This window comes from Sparus aurata, chromosome 23 (genome assembly GCF_900880675.1).
Source record: "Sparus aurata chromosome 23, fSpaAur1.1, whole genome shotgun sequence".
Taxonomy (NCBI): Eukaryota; Metazoa; Chordata; class Actinopteri; order Spariformes; family Sparidae; genus Sparus; species Sparus aurata.
Window position 1 is genome coordinate 17,858,285 of NC_044209.1, and position 15,173 is coordinate 17,873,457.

Consider the following 15,173-nt stretch of genomic DNA (forward strand, 5'->3'; position numbering starts at 1 on the left):
TGGCACAGTTTCAGCACATGGCTTTCAACACATAGGAGCAGAAGTTCTATTCAAATGTCAGACCTCCACACCCTGTGTGACAGTGATTTAAACACTGAGAATTTAATTCCAGCAGAAGAGACAACGTGCCTTAGCCACTTAACACACATCAACATCACATATGTTTCTGCTTCGCACACAGCTTCTTTTTGGCTTTGGGATATTACCAACCTTTGTCCTTATTACCATTAGAGCGTTAACCCCCTTTGGTGGTCTGGGATCACTATGCTAATCACTCTTACTGTCAAGGCTAATAGATGAGAGCTCTTGCCTTTAAAGATTACCGAGTAGAAATAAAACCCTAAGGATTTTGTTTCGTGCTATAGTTTAAATCACTCAGTTTTGTGGTTTTGGTAGTGTGTTCTTCTTGGCATTACCCTCAACATCCCCAGTCAAGGGAGTGGTAATGCTCTTACAAAGGTTCATCTTAGCGTGCACTGTGACAAAGGTCATGTGGCATTGAGTTTGTCCTCTGTTATCAATTGCCTGACAGAAAAACAAAGATGGGCCTGGAAGGATTAGAAAGATGAGGGTAAAGAATAAACAAAGGTGAAAGTGGAGAAAAAGCAAATCAGCAGCACATTCAAATGTGTGTCATTCAAATTCCTCTTTGCTTAGCTCACGGACTTCACAAATTTCAATATCTCTGAAGACTTGCAGCAAACAGAACATTGCTATGTAGCTTCTTCTGGACCTGCATGCGGCAAACTGCAATAATAACCTTTATAAAGGAACCTTTGTTCTACTTTGAGCATTAAGACTATGCTTCTAAATCAGCCAACCATACACATTACCCCTGGTCCAGTGCCATGTGAATGGGACTTTTTGTGAATACAATTCTAATCTTTACATCGAGCCTTTAACAAGCACAATGCTTCTTCGTGGGTTGGAAATGCTATTCAGAAGGTGTTTATATGTTTAAACAAACTCAATGATAATAAACTCAGTCTCAAGATAAAAATCTGTTATGAAAAGGGAAGCTCAAAAGAGAAGGAGAAGCAGTGGGGAGCAACCAAGAGCACCTTTCCTCTCTGGACACTTTCCAATTAGGCTGTGGCTCGCCAGCAGATCAAAGCGAGGATAATCCCACTGCCTGGATGGCATGGCTACTAGTATATGGACCTAAATATGAGGGTAACAACCAATGAGTAGTCAGGTTGACAAGTTAGTGTGCTAGTGTGAGATACAAAGGGTGAAGGAGAGAAGGAAGAGGTGAGAGAAAGGGAAAGATACGGAAGAGCAAGGGAATGAATCCGGCTGAGTGTGTGCCGGAGAAGGAGAGGGAGGAGGGGAAGTTCGCGGTTGGTGCACGGGTATGTGACGTCAGCGGCTTGTTGGATTGAGGTGCTGTGTCCTGCTGATTTTAATCCTAACTCATTAAGGAACAGAGAGCAAGTGCCTGTGGAAACTCTCTGGGGGAACAGAGAAAGTGACAGGAGAAGGAAGGACTGCTACACATTTCATCAAGGGAGATCAGAGGAGCTAATTTACAGCTTGAGCGACAAAAGGGGGGAGAATTCAAGCATTTTTACATTTGCTTTTAAGTCACATGCCTGCTATCCTTCATTACCCTTTCCCTCGTCAGTCCTAAACCTCTTTGCTTGCAACCTTTGCGTGTGGCCTGTTCAGGCATGCCCCCAAACGGAATTAACAGGGCCCTGAAGCTGCAGTTTGGCCTCATCAACTATGAGAACCGCTACCTGACGGCTGAGGCGTTCGGCTTCAAGGTGAACGCCTCGGGAATCAGCATGAAGAAGAAACAGATCTGGACCTTAGAGCAGGATGAGCAAGATGGCCAGGCAGTGTTCCTCCGAAGCCACCTGGGACGCTATCTGGCCTCTGACAAAGATGGGAAGATCACATGTGGGGCAGAAAAGCCTGACCCCGAATGCCGTTTCCTTATCGTGCCCCAATCTGATGGTCGCTGGGCACTTCAATCGGAGCCTTTCCTGCGTTACTTTGGAGGCTCAGCCGACTACCTGTCCTGCTTTGCTCAAGCCATCGGGGAGCAAGAGCTGTGGGCTGTCCACTTGGCTTTACACCCACAGGCCAGCCTGCTGAGCGTGGCACGTAAGCGCTATGCCCATCTGTCTGCCTCAGATGGAGAGATCTCAGTGGACAGCAACATTCCCTGGGGTGTGGACTCCCTTGTCACCTTGGTATACCTGGACGGCAAGTACAGCCTGAAGACCTGCGATAGCCGTTTCCTCAGCAATGATGGCAAACTGGTCAAGGAGAACACCAACACAACCAGCTTCACATTGGAGCTGAAGTCTGGCAAGTTGGCCTTTAAGGACTGTGATGGGAAATACCTGACACCGGTGGGTCCCACAGGAACGCTGCGATCTGGCCGATGCTCCAAGCCTGGAAAAGATGAGCTGTTTGATCTAGAGGAGAGTCATCCACAAGTAGTCTTTCAAGCCGCCAATAAAAGATTTGTCTCGGTCAAGCAAGGTAATCAGCATCCACTCTTGAAAAAAAGCATATTTTTTTATAAAAACACCTCTTTATTTAGGCAAGAGTTTGATATTTACAAAGTTGTATACAGGGAAATGAGTTTGAATGCTGCGCTTATAATAGAATGATGAGGTAATGTAACACTGAAACAACTTTTCATCGATGAAGGTAATAGTTGGTAAAAGAATGGGATTTGATAGTTTGTCAGTACATTTGAAATTAACTATTCAAAATCAGGTATGGTAAAGGTGCCATCAACGTAACAGTTGTAAAATATGGCTAACCTGTGAGCTAAACATAGCTAGAACTCCTTGCAGAGACTCCATGTTGAGCTCACACTTAGGGAAGGAAGCTCCCTAAGTGTACAGACCTAGCATTGTGGTCATTCGATCGCTTTTAGACAAAATAAAGTAATGTCCTCCACTATGATTTCGCATTAATATGCAGTCTTTGTGCACTTGACTACAATGTTAACATGGTAGACCAAGATAAGATAACAATTTTTCCTAGTATGATGCTAGCTTTAGGTATTGAGGTTAGCTAGGAGTTTAGCCCTAGCCCATATGGTAGAGTACACAGACTGCCATTGGACAACTTCATACACCTTCTTACTGAATCGAGCAGTACCACTTCAGAATTTTGCAAACATAAAGTGAATACATTATGATTATGAACCAGAAAAAAACATGTAACATTCATCAGCTAATAATAGAAAGCATTGCCTTTCCTGTCTACACGCTGGCTCCAGACTGGCTGACAGTCGTACTGTGGAGGTAATTGTGGTAATGGGCTTTGTCATTTCCACTGTGTGTCCCTTGAAGATTAAGTAGCGTGCAAATTACTGTAGGGCAGGTCTGTGCCCCAAGGGTGTCGATTACCATCAATGGTCTGTAAGCCTCGCGGCTACTTGTTTTTTTTACTGTCAGCCATTGACTCATGTTTTCCAAATGATGTGCCATTGTCCAGGGTGGCAATGAGTAACAGCCAGGCCTTATCAGACGGGTCGGTTACAAGGTCTATTGTCAGCCTGCATGATGCTGCATCTGCTTTGCCTGGTATAATTATTTTAGAAAACAATATTAGAGGACGAGAGAGCAAATTCAGATAGATAATTCATTAACAGATGTCACAAACCAAGTCTCGACTGATGTACATATAAACTAGTAGAACAATGTACATGCAGTACCATATCTGACGAATGATGTCCTCCAACGTACTTTAGACTATAGTCATCATTATGTATATGAATAAATAAAAGTCAGGGTAATACTTCCATCCTCAGAATAAGGTGGTAAGAATTACATTTTTAACTGTAGTGTTGGCCTTGTGGCAGTTCCACGTTTTTTTAGGAACAAGGCACTGAAAGCTGCTTAGTGGGCCCTGCAGTGCAGATTTGCATTTCACCACTCAGGGAATTACAGCAAGCGAATGAACGAGAAGGGTGGAGGGGTGACTTCGGGGGATTAGGGTTGTAACAGGCTTAAGAGAAAGGTTGAAGGATATTTCTGTGGCATCTAATTTGAACTACAGCAGACACAGTGAAGTTATACTGTCTGTGTGTTCTCCACCACCTGACACACCCCACCAGACAGAGTTAATACATGTGGATTAAGTATATAATACTAGATGGGCTGACAGTGAGGCAGTGGGTTTTAGAGAACGGTAACTAACCAACTGGAGAGATTGGCAAAACTCTAAGCCAATTCTGGATGTTATTCAAGTTGGTTTGAGCTTAATTTACACAATTGCTTTTGAACACAAAACAGATCACACCAGCTGATAACATAAAATCTTCTTGAAAGCAAAGGATCACAAACGAGGCATGTAAACATTCACAGCACGCAGACAGCTTTGAGGCAGGTTATTTGTTGAAAGTGATCCTAAAAATCTATTTCCTGTGTATGAAACACTTACTAGATCCTACCTTTTGTTGTGTTTTGGATGTTTCTCTTGCTTCAACACACCTGATTCAAATGATCCGCTCGTCCATCGAGCTCTGCTGAAGCCTTGTAACAAACCCTAGATTTGAATCAGGAGTGTTGAAGCAGGGAAACATCTAAATCATGCAGGGTGCGGGGGCCCCCCGGATAAGAATTGAATACCACAGTTACAAATGATACGTACGCAAAAATAAAAAAATGCATTTCTCGCATATAAAATAGCCCTTATAAAAAAGAATGTGCATTGAGGATGTGTGCACCAGTGAAGCTAATTTTTTCTGTCCAAACCCAACTTCTGTCCAAGAGAGTAGTACCTGAACTCAACAGGCGTCCTGTTTTTTACATCCTGAGACTGAGTCTAAGTTTGTGTCACAGTACCCTGTCATGCAGATTTTACCATGGTTAAAGACAAGGCATTGTTCTGCGCACAGATTTAAAAAAGCGTAGATACTATACTAACAAACAGGAGGCTATTTTATGTCTATGGTAATGCACGTACACATACAGAACTGGAGTTACATCTCGGCAGTAACGACTTGTGACTTGACCAAACCCGACATAATTTCCAAATTTATGTCTGAACCCTGTCTGGCCCATCTGGTCCCGATGGGCCCTGACGGGTTCAGGTCTGGTATCCTTGCTCTCGTGTACACCTCACACATACTTCAGACCAGGCATAAACGGCTTTCTTTAACATGTCAACGGAAAGTTGCATTGATAAACTTAATCAAAGAATTCAAAGGTAAATTGAAATAATTTATTAGTGATGATTTTATCACCTTTATGCTCTCTTATCTCAGTGTTAATATTTTTGAAATCTTGCCCCGACTTGTGAAGTACTTTTTAATGTCTGTTTCAACACAAGAGCTTTACATTAATCACTGATCATTCAACTTGTGGCAAGGGCACCAAAAACGGGCACAGTCTGTGCTTAGTGACAGCTGTTCTGGTGTGTCAAAGAACTCGTCTATGTGAAAAAAACAATGTTTACTTCTATTCTTGTCTCTCTTTGGCGCCTTGGTTGAGTCACTGTAGGCAGCACAATGTATTATGTGATGTAAACACAAGGCATGGATGTAATTAAATGCTGGATTACTACTACGCATACAAGTCTCCTTGGCAATGCCTGAGAGAGTAAATGACATTCAGAGGGAGGCAGATGGCATTCAAGAGGATGCAACATTGTAATCTATAATTTCTACTGAATGAAGGCGCAATTACCAAGGCTGTCTTTTCTTTCTGTTTTACCAGGGGTGAGTATTTCAGCAAATCAGGATGTGGAGACAGACATGGAGACCTTCCAGATGGAGATTGACAAGGACAGCAAAAAGTCCATGTTCAGGACCAACGGTGGATCCTACTGGACTCTAGTGTCTCACGGAGAGATCCAGTCCACTGCCACGGAAGTGTAAGTAGCTCTTTTAGCTTTAAAATAGCTATTTTTGTCCACGTTTTTTCCCTATCTCTTAGTTTTCAGCTCATTCATGTCTTTCTTCCTAGAGAGGTCAACACAATGTTTGACATTGAGTGGCGAGGACAGAGGGTCGCTCTCAGAGCAAGTAATGGAAAGTATGTGTGTACAAAGAAGAATGGGCAGCTCTCAGCCGTCAGCGATGCAGTCGGTAAGTGCTTTCAGGCAAGCCACTCAAGTTCAAATGTCTGTTTGAAAATGCCGCCACAGGTTAAACCTTTGGTAACCTGTACATGACAGATGAAAAGCATTTGTTCTTCATTGCAGGTGACAACGAATTATTCCTGATGAAACTCATCAACCGCCCGATGCTGATCCTCAGTGGAGAGAACGGCTTTGTGTGCCACCACAAGAACTCCAACACTCTGGACGCCAATCGATCCGTCTATGACATTTTCTCATTGATCTTCAATGATGGCGCCTACAACATAAAAAGTCAGTGTTTTCATTTGTGCAAAAGAGAGCAGAGCGATCTAGTCAAACAATAAATGCAATCAGATCAAAATTTTTAAATGACCTGTAGACTGTTACTACATTTGAGATCATCACATTAAAAGTTCGACATCAGGAACAACAGGAAACACTGTCCATCAACATTGACTCTGTGTGAGTCCAGCTCTCCTCATCCTCTCATAGTCTTGCGAACACAATCGGTCCATTGAGTGCAACTGCTTGATCTGGGATGTTGTGGTGGAGAAAGGTCTCTGTAAAGATGTGGACACAACAGTCTCTAAATTACCCTTGCTTGGTCAGTCACATTCGTCACACATCAGTCATCACATTTTCCTATGACCGGACATTAGAGAGCATTAGATATCAAGATCTATTTTATATGTCTGAAATTTAAAAGGCATGTAAGATTGATCATGATCCAACATCGTTAGACCGCCCAACCCTAGTGCACAACATTCTAATTTTCTGCATAACAAGCAGTATGTTTTAATCCAGTCTGAAAAGCAATGGTTGTTAATTTACATAAATTGGCTTATATATAATCGACTGATTTCTTTTTGCAGGTGTTAATGGAAAGTTCTGGTACGTCTCTAGCAGTGGCCTTGTGTGCTCAGATGGAGAAAAGCCAGAGGACTTTTTCCTTGAGTTCCTGGAACATGGACGCGTCGCCATCAAAGGCTCCAATGGCAAATACCTTCGTGGAGACCAGGGAGGTACACTTATGGGCGATGGCACAACCGTTGATGCATCTGCTCTTTGGGAGTACTGATCCCTTTCAATCGGGGTCAGGGCACAGGACCCCCTCTACCAGCTCAAATGAAGCGGACTAACGGCTAGCATTTTCCTGCCTGTTTTTATACCAGCTGCCAGGTGCCCGATACCATGTTTTGTTTTGTTTGTTTTTTTAATTGGGAAGAAGTGAACACTTTAGGAAGATACGTATGTGTGGTTATGCTTGTTAATGTAAAATGATTTGTCTTTTAAATGACAATGCCAACATAAAACGACACATAATGTGTAAAATTGTTTAACTTCACAAATACGGATTAAGACAGTGACAGTCCTTATTCTTTTAAACACTCCTTGTTCTTTATACTGTACATTTTCCATTTAGCCTATTCAGAGAGCATGGCCATGAGAGGAACATTGAGTCCTTCTGTTGCTGCTGAATTCCACAGGCTAAATACAGTAAATATCTCAGAAAGAAAGAAAATATTTCTGCAAATTTGTCTCTCTATCAAAACTGATCCACAGCTGGCGGTGAAGGACAACTTTAGGCCTGAAAAACACTGACATGTTCTTACTGAAAATCAAAAGAAACAAACAGATGATGATGGATCAATGGCAATGCATCTTTTTTGATTTTTCTAAAAAGAAAAAAAATGAAGAACAGCGATACGATACTTACACACACAGAATTAATTTACTTTGGCTAAAATGACAATACTTGAGTTGACTATCGGACTTTGTTAAACATCCATCAGCAGTCACATTACGTGTTTACAGTTTTAAATGACTACTCTGACATGTTCAATAATCATTGATTTCACTTGAAGCACCATGGTAATGTACCATTATCCTCAAACACCAGAATGGCTAGTGCCAATAGTGTTTTCGCTCATTTAAATCGACAGCTTTCTTTGTAAATGAAAATATACTCGACCAGATAGTTAGCACTGTCTCAGTCACATCTGCAGTCAGCATTGCTGCAAACACTGAAGTACATTTTTAGTCAGAGATGTGTTACACATGTAGGATCACAGAGATCAAACTTGTTCAGGAACAAAGACTATTAGTAGAAAATGTCAGGGACATGCAAGAAACCAAAAGGGGTGCACATTTAGAGACATTTTGATGGACTATATATATCATTTTTAATGTATCAGGTGTGAACTCAGAAAGTGCTTCTCTAGTGTTCTGCCTAGGGGCCTTAAACTATACTGCACTCTACATCCCTTTATGCCCTGTTCTACTCTTCAGAGTTGGGTGTTAATAATAAAAGAAAGAATGGATTCATAGAACAGATATTTTAACAGATTACTGACTGGAATACTTATAAGTGAAAAAGACGAGTCCATCACAGCAGTGACGTTGTGTAAAAAGTTCAAGCAGAAGCAACTGTATTAGGATACAAATCTTAAAGTAGTGCATGTTTTCAACCACTCAGATGACAGAATGCCATGTATTTCATTTGTGAAGTGAATGCTATGTGCCCCATTATTTAGTTGTCAGGGAAACCTATCTTCAATTTGTCAGGGTTACTTGAAAACATGTAACAGAGATCTGCCTTCCCTCTGCTTCCCGTCTTTATGCACAACTAGGCCAAGAAAACCCCACTGAAACTGATATGATTCTTCTGATGTGACAGCTAACAACTGTATTTCGCAAAAGTAACCTGTGATCGGTAGCCTCTAGTATAGCACAGCCCTTTTTCAGGGGGCACTTTGTATTGATTACAGACTCCTGAAACCCATCAATCAAACTGTTAAAGGGTGCAAGCTGCCCGGACTTTTTTTGGCCCAGACGTTGGTGTGCAGCACAGACAACAACCTGAACCTGTCCACAATTATTCTGTAGATTTTTTTTTTTTTGTCAGTTATTTCCCAGGAAATACTAAAAATCTGCTGTAGTTCAAGTGTAATGTCTTAAGCAACGGTTTTGTGATGTGTGCAATTTACAATAATTAGAGAAACATCTTAGAAAAGCAAAGTCTTAAAGGCTTGGTCACCCATGCATCCTGTGTCAGCTCTTTAGAGAGCCTCCAGCCATATTGTAGAATGTATTGAATATGTGTAGATGTTTTAATATCGTTGTTTTCTGATATGATTTTTGGAAATGTTGACGACAATAAAAACTTGACAATATCTTGGTTGACTATGGGACTAGAGTTGTATGCCGAGCTATGAAAATACAAGAGAAATCTGTGATTCAGTAGTGTAGATGGTAAAGGGGTTGTTACTGATACTGATTTGTCACATCCATGAGATTTACTAGCAAAATAACCACATGACACAGTAGGGCAGTAGATGTATCGTCACGAAGGTATTGCAGCATTTTTTTTTATTGCTATACTACGATATTAGGTCTATTGTTAATTCTCTAAATTCTGTATTTTAGGACTTATTCCTGTGGCACTTGTTGGGAATCGTTATTGATTATTAATTATTAATTAATATGCTGTTATTAATTAATCACATTTATTATAGTTGATTAATGAAACCTAGGTAACTATGAGTCATTAATGAACACGGGGCACCACCCTGAAATCAGGGATCAATAATCAAATGATTTACCTTTGAGTCTCATAGCCTGAAAGATAGTCAACTTGTCAATATTATGGACTTATCAATAATTAGACAAGAGGGAAGGCGTGAATCCGAGCACTGGCCATCTCAACCAGCAGTTATTACAATATGGGATTGTGCAAAATAATCACAGATGCTGCTCAGTTAAAGTCAACAGTGTTTATTAAAGCTTTCTCCACAGAACAAACCACTTACTTTAACAAACAACAATTTCCTTCACAAAGCTAACAACATCGAAGCATACGCAAGCCAAACAGGTACCTGGGTGGAGGCGTGTGTGTGTGTGTGTGTGTATGTGTGTGTGTGTGTGTGTATGTGTGTGTCAGGAAGTCCCCAATAAAGACTACAAAGATGGCCGAACGTGGCTTGGAAAGTCACGTTCGCCGGACTACAAATTGGTGGGCGTGACTTGGGAAGTCTCGTCTGAGAGACTACAGGGAAACACCGGACGTGACTTAGTGTCACGCGAGAGCGCGAATTCCGAGATGATGAATTCAGATTCACTGATTCATATACCTGGAACTCAAAATGGCGGCTGTAACTGTATCGACCAAAGGTGATCACTACACGTGCGCGCGAGGTTTGAACAAAGTCATCGGTTGCGCCGTCTTTGATCTCGTGTGCGGTTTGGTCACACAAGGGGTGAATTTACAAGGATGATAGCCACTGTCCCAAAAAGGTAGCCGTGCTACCGGGGGAGTCCGTCTTTTCAGTCAATAAAGGGAATATGCTGGACATAAGTCTTATGTTATAGCGGGGTTGTTAACTATGAGTTCACAACAGATCGCCAAAGAGTACGTGTATCTCGGTGTGTGTGTGTGTGTGTGTGTGTGTGTGTGTGTGTGTGTTAGTAAAAGAGCGAAGAAGCTAAGCGGGCTTAGCAGACGACAAAGAAACAAACACAACAACCATGTGGCGCACAGCGGTCGTCTCTCCCTCGAACAGTGGCCGGCAAGCGAATCGAGGTTCGTTTGGCGTCCGCTGATCGAGCCGGAATACGACGTCTTGTGGTCACACACGGCGGCAAGACTGTACAGGCTGGATTAGCCTGAATGAGCTCCTAGCGAGCGTAGCAAACACAGTTAGCACACAGTGCGGGTAACCATAAATCGGACTAGGCGGTCCTTTCACACCAGAATAAAAGCACAACAAAGAAAAAACACGCTATATACTATCTGTTTCTGCCCAAACAAAAGCCTCTTACTTGGATGCCGCTTTTTGCGGTAGCGTGGGGTCCGTCTGACCCGAAGCTCCAACTTGTTCGGGAGCGCGGGCGCGGAATCAGCGTTAGCGTCCTAGCGACTGATGGCAGGCTGTGTCACAGCGATAGGTCGACTCGTAAAGGGGACAGTTTTGTCCCCTCTGAAGATTCTTACTTCCTTCTGCAGGTAATGAGGAGACGGCTGGGTGCCGCGTTCCTGGATCCAACGATTATGACGAACGTCCGAACAAAAGTGAAAGTGAAACAAAAACAGTCTCTGTCTCGTCCAGCGAGGAGGGAACTGAAATTAGCTCAAGCAAAAGAAAGGGGGAAAAATGGAAAACGTTTCTCGGAGTTGTACCCTTATGGCAGCAGTTGCGTGAAACCGAAGTCTCTTCACAACGGACGCTGCCGAGTAGAAAGAGCAGGAGGGGTGCGTGACCTTTTAACGTGGGGATGACGTCATTGTGATCCTGGCGGAGCTTCCGGGCTCACAGCCAATAGGGGCCGGGTGACGTCTTGGGGCAGGTCAATCTGGTCAGGTTTTTCACACCTGGTCGGTCTTTTTCCGTGTTCTTTGTTTGGTAATTCCTCGTGTGAGGCCCTAGTAGTTAGGCTTCTGGTTTCAACTACAGGCCTCTCTTGGTCTCTTTGTTTGAGACATGTACATGAGGGCATGAGGCCCAACAGTCCCCCCTTTGGTCCGAAGGGCGGGGTGCTGGCCACGGCCTTCGAAGCAACCCAAGGGCCTGACCGCCTTGGAGTCCAGAACACATGGGCGGTCCTATAATCCACATGTCCTTGAGATGAGAGAGTGATTATGATTTCACAATTCAGTTCAGTTCGGTTCAGTTCAGTTCAAAGCAGTTCAGTCAAGAGCGAAGCAGTTCAGAGCGAAGCAGTTCAGAGCAAAGCGGTTCAGAGGCTAATGTCTGGGCATTGACAGAGAGGCAAAGTTTGGGCAGAAGGTTCTTAACTGTCCCTAGCTTATCTAAAACATTTTCACAAACAACACATTCAGCATTTCCTTTTAAAACACCAAAACACAAATAGGAACAAAGAAGAAAGGGAAAGATAGGTGAAGAAGAGGAAATGTGGTTGTTAGCAAATGATTAGTAAGCTCTTCTCAGTCCTCCAGGAGTACTGAGGTCATGTGTTGGCAATGTGTTGGTCTGTCCTGAAATGTTGTGACGTACGTTAGGAGGACAGACCTAGTCTGGCCTAAAGTAATTGCCACCCCCCTGGTTCTGTTGCCTATCCTGCGGGTCTGGTGGTCGTCCTGGGGGTTTCATCCGAGGAACAAACTTGGCACGAGGCCTCTCGTTGCCTCCGAGTCTCAAGTTCGTTCCCTCAGGTGTTTGGATCCCCAGGACTCTCGCGTCTTGGCTCTTCCAAAACGGCCTAAACTTTCTGTGGCTGCTACAGTGTGGGTCACTATAGCGGGGGTCATTCTGTAAGTGAGGCTCCCCGGTGGGCGGCACATGTTGATCTGGCTGAAAGAGATCACTAGCTGCTCTGAGAGGGTCATGGTCCCCCCTCGTTAAGTTCGTTGGGTGTTCTTTGACAGTAGCACCCACCTGCTGGCCAACGTCGGACTGTTTCTCTGTCTTGGCTGCCTGAGGGTCTGGGGGCTGATGCCTGCGAGCGGCATCGTCAGCCTCTATTAACTCTGAGTGATACTCAGAGTTCCCATCCGTGGGCTGTTCTTGCACCAACTGTGCTGGTGCAGCAGCACTTGCTTCCTCCACCGAAGCACCAGCGGGGGCTAGGGTGCCCTTTTCAGGGAGACTTGCAGCGTTACCTGCTCCTCTCTCCCAGCCCACAAGGTAAACCTTGGCGGTAGGGGAGGAAGCAGTTACGCCTAGTCATTGTAGCGGGGGCTTGACCTCTGACCCTCTGGGATCTGCAGGAGAAAGGCCATTCGCGAATTGTTGCATTGCATCTCTAACGCATTGCTGGACCATGGCCTCCATGTCTGGCTTCAGACTCTCCTCTTGGGCTTGGTATGAAGGTTTCGCATGATACTTACCCTTCTTGTTTCTCCGATCAATCCGGTTCCTGTGGCCTGCAAAGTCTTGTGGTGCTGGCCTGAACCGATCTCCGCACCCCTGGTGCTGTTGCCTATTTTGTCGGAACTGTGGTTGTTCTGTGGGTCCCATGCAAGGGGTATACATAGGAGGAGGGGTATACCTAGGAGGAGGCGTCTCATTGCCTTCTAGATGTAAATCCCCTTCCTCGGATGTTTGGATCCCCAGAACTCTCACGTCCTGGCTTTCTGGCCTTCGGCTTGGGCGAGCCTGAACCTCCCACACCATCATCGAATATCTCTTGATATCGAGCATGCTGAGGTGCCTGGTCCTACAATACAGGTCCACTTGACTGCGGATGCTTTCATGGAGGTTGTGAATGAAGAGTGATTTAAAGTGAGGTTCCTCTTCCAACCCAGGTGTATTGCGGCCGTGGAAGTACGCCGCTCTCAGGCGCCAGTAGTACTCCTTGGGAGTTTCCTGTTTCTTTTGAATAACGGCGAAGGCATTCATGGTGGAAGAGATGGGGCTGGTATACAGCGAATACTCTTCTTGTAAAGCTCTGCAGGATGCAGAGAAACGCTGATACCAGGCGGGAGTTGTTCCATGAAACCATGGACACCCCTGGAAGTAGTCTTCCAGAGAAGCTTAAGCTTTTCACGGGTGGTTGGGTTCGGCAGATCAAGGAGAACACGTTTGAGCTCTCTTATGTAGTCGTGGACATTAGAGTCTCTACTGCCAGGATCGAAGCGTTCGATGTCCCTGGCGAGGGACTCTATCTGACGGGTCCGCATGCCGTATTCCTGAGGGGAATAAGCGTCATCTGAGTCATCTGATAACATGTCTCTGTAGCTACCATAGTATGGACCGCCATAGCGTGTGACACCATGGTGTGGGTAAAACTCACCAGTAGGCGGAGGACCAAACCCAATCGTCTTATGCTGGGACTGGTAATACCTGTCCCCATCCCTGTAGGCTGGTGCCAGTGGATGGTCAAAGTGTAGCGGGCTGCGATATAGGCCTGGCGGAGGAACACTACTACCCGGGGGCGGAGCCCGTCTATCTTGGAGGCGGTTTCTGGCGAACGGCCCATAGTGATCTGGTGAACCGAGATCAACAGACGTTCTGCGGGTGGCTTGGCCCCCCTCCCCCCTTGTTAGGCTTGTGTTTGAGGGTGGCTGTCTGTGAGACTGTACCGCCCTCATCTGTCGCAGCAGGACGACCCCTTTGTCATGACACTTGTTAATCTCCGCATGTATCTGTATTACCTCATCAACCTCTGGTGGTTCTGAGTCATACTCAGTATCCTCATTTGCTGGCTGGTCCTGCACCATTTGTGCCAGTGCCGCAGCACTTGTTAGCTCCCTGGCTTCCTGCTGCAGGCGGGAATTCTCCTGCCGCAGGCGGGAAATCTTTTTGGTCTGTAATTCCCCTGCACGCTGATACAACAGCGTGAGCTGACCCAAAACATCCACCTTGGTGCGCGTCTGCTTCCCAGCAGGGTTATTGACGTAGCTTATGAGCTCCTCGATTTTTTTAGCGCACATCTCGATGCTGTAACTATCTAAATAGTTTCTCTCCTCTACAGAGAGGGATATGAGCCCAGCCACTGCATCTTTCGGGGCTGGCTCATTAGAAGCTTCCGCTTCTGACTCATGGAGTCTAGTGCTACTCATTTTCGTCTGGTAGCAAAGATTAACCCTCCGTGGGTTAGTTGGCTTACGTGTGACTGGTTACACTGGTGCTGATGCACAGGTGAGAGGTGTACCTGCGACTTAGGACCTACAGACAATAGGTATCTATGCTAATTGCTCCCACACAGTACTGACCCTGTGAATGGTCGGTGAGGTGATCTCTGCACCTCTGGGGCAATAGCTACATGTGTTTAAAACGAATCTTGCAACAGGCCGTTACATTGTTGCACAAACCAAACTTACTAACACCACAACAACAACACTAATAACAACAATGCACACGAATTGTGCTTCACACACCACAGTTGGCTTTATCTGGCAGCTTGAAAAAGAGGAGGGAGAAAAAAAAAAAAAAAAAAAAAAAAATTATTAATTTTTTTTTTTTTCTTAAAAATTTAGAACTGGATTTTTGCACAAATATTGCAATAAAGCTGGTAATAAGATGGCCTCACACGGGGCACCATTTGTTGGGAATCGTTATTGATTATTAATTATTAATTAATATGCTGTAGTTAATTAATCACATTTATTATAGTTGATTAATGAAACCTAGGTAACTATGAGTCATTAATGAACACAGGGCACC

At 44.4% G+C, this 15,173-nt stretch overlaps 1 protein-coding gene across 1 annotated transcript; it reads left to right on the top strand.

The window, feature by feature from the left end:
• Nucleotides 1–1,268: 1,268 nt before the first annotated feature.
• fscn2a (fascin actin-bundling protein 2a, retinal) lies at nucleotides 1,269–9,224 on the top strand. The gene is made up of 5 exons (XM_030406435.1): nucleotides 1,269–2,493; nucleotides 5,688–5,844; nucleotides 5,937–6,058; nucleotides 6,175–6,342; nucleotides 6,924–9,224. The coding sequence occupies exons 1-5, from the start codon at nucleotides 1,671–1,673 to the stop codon at nucleotides 7,127–7,129; spliced, it is 1,476 nt and encodes a 491-aa protein (XP_030262295.1). The 5' UTR covers nucleotides 1,269–1,670; the 3' UTR covers nucleotides 7,130–9,224.
• Nucleotides 9,225–15,173: the final 5,949 nt, after the last annotated feature.

What these genes read in the sequence shown, in the direction of transcription:
- fscn2a (XM_030406435.1), top strand. Translation starts at nt 1,671, where the DNA reads ATGCCCCCAAACGGAATTAACAGGGCCCTGAAGCTGCAGTTTGGCCTC. An exon ending in CAGTCCACTGCCACGGAAGT is followed by an intron (nt 5,845 to 5,936) that starts GTAAGTAGCTCT and finishes CTTTCTTCCTAG; the next exon opens with AGAGGTCAACACAATGTTTG. An exon ending in TGGCGCCTACAACATAAAAA is followed by an intron (nt 6,343 to 6,923) that starts GTCAGTGTTTTC and finishes TTCTTTTTGCAG; the next exon opens with GTGTTAATGGAAAGTTCTGG.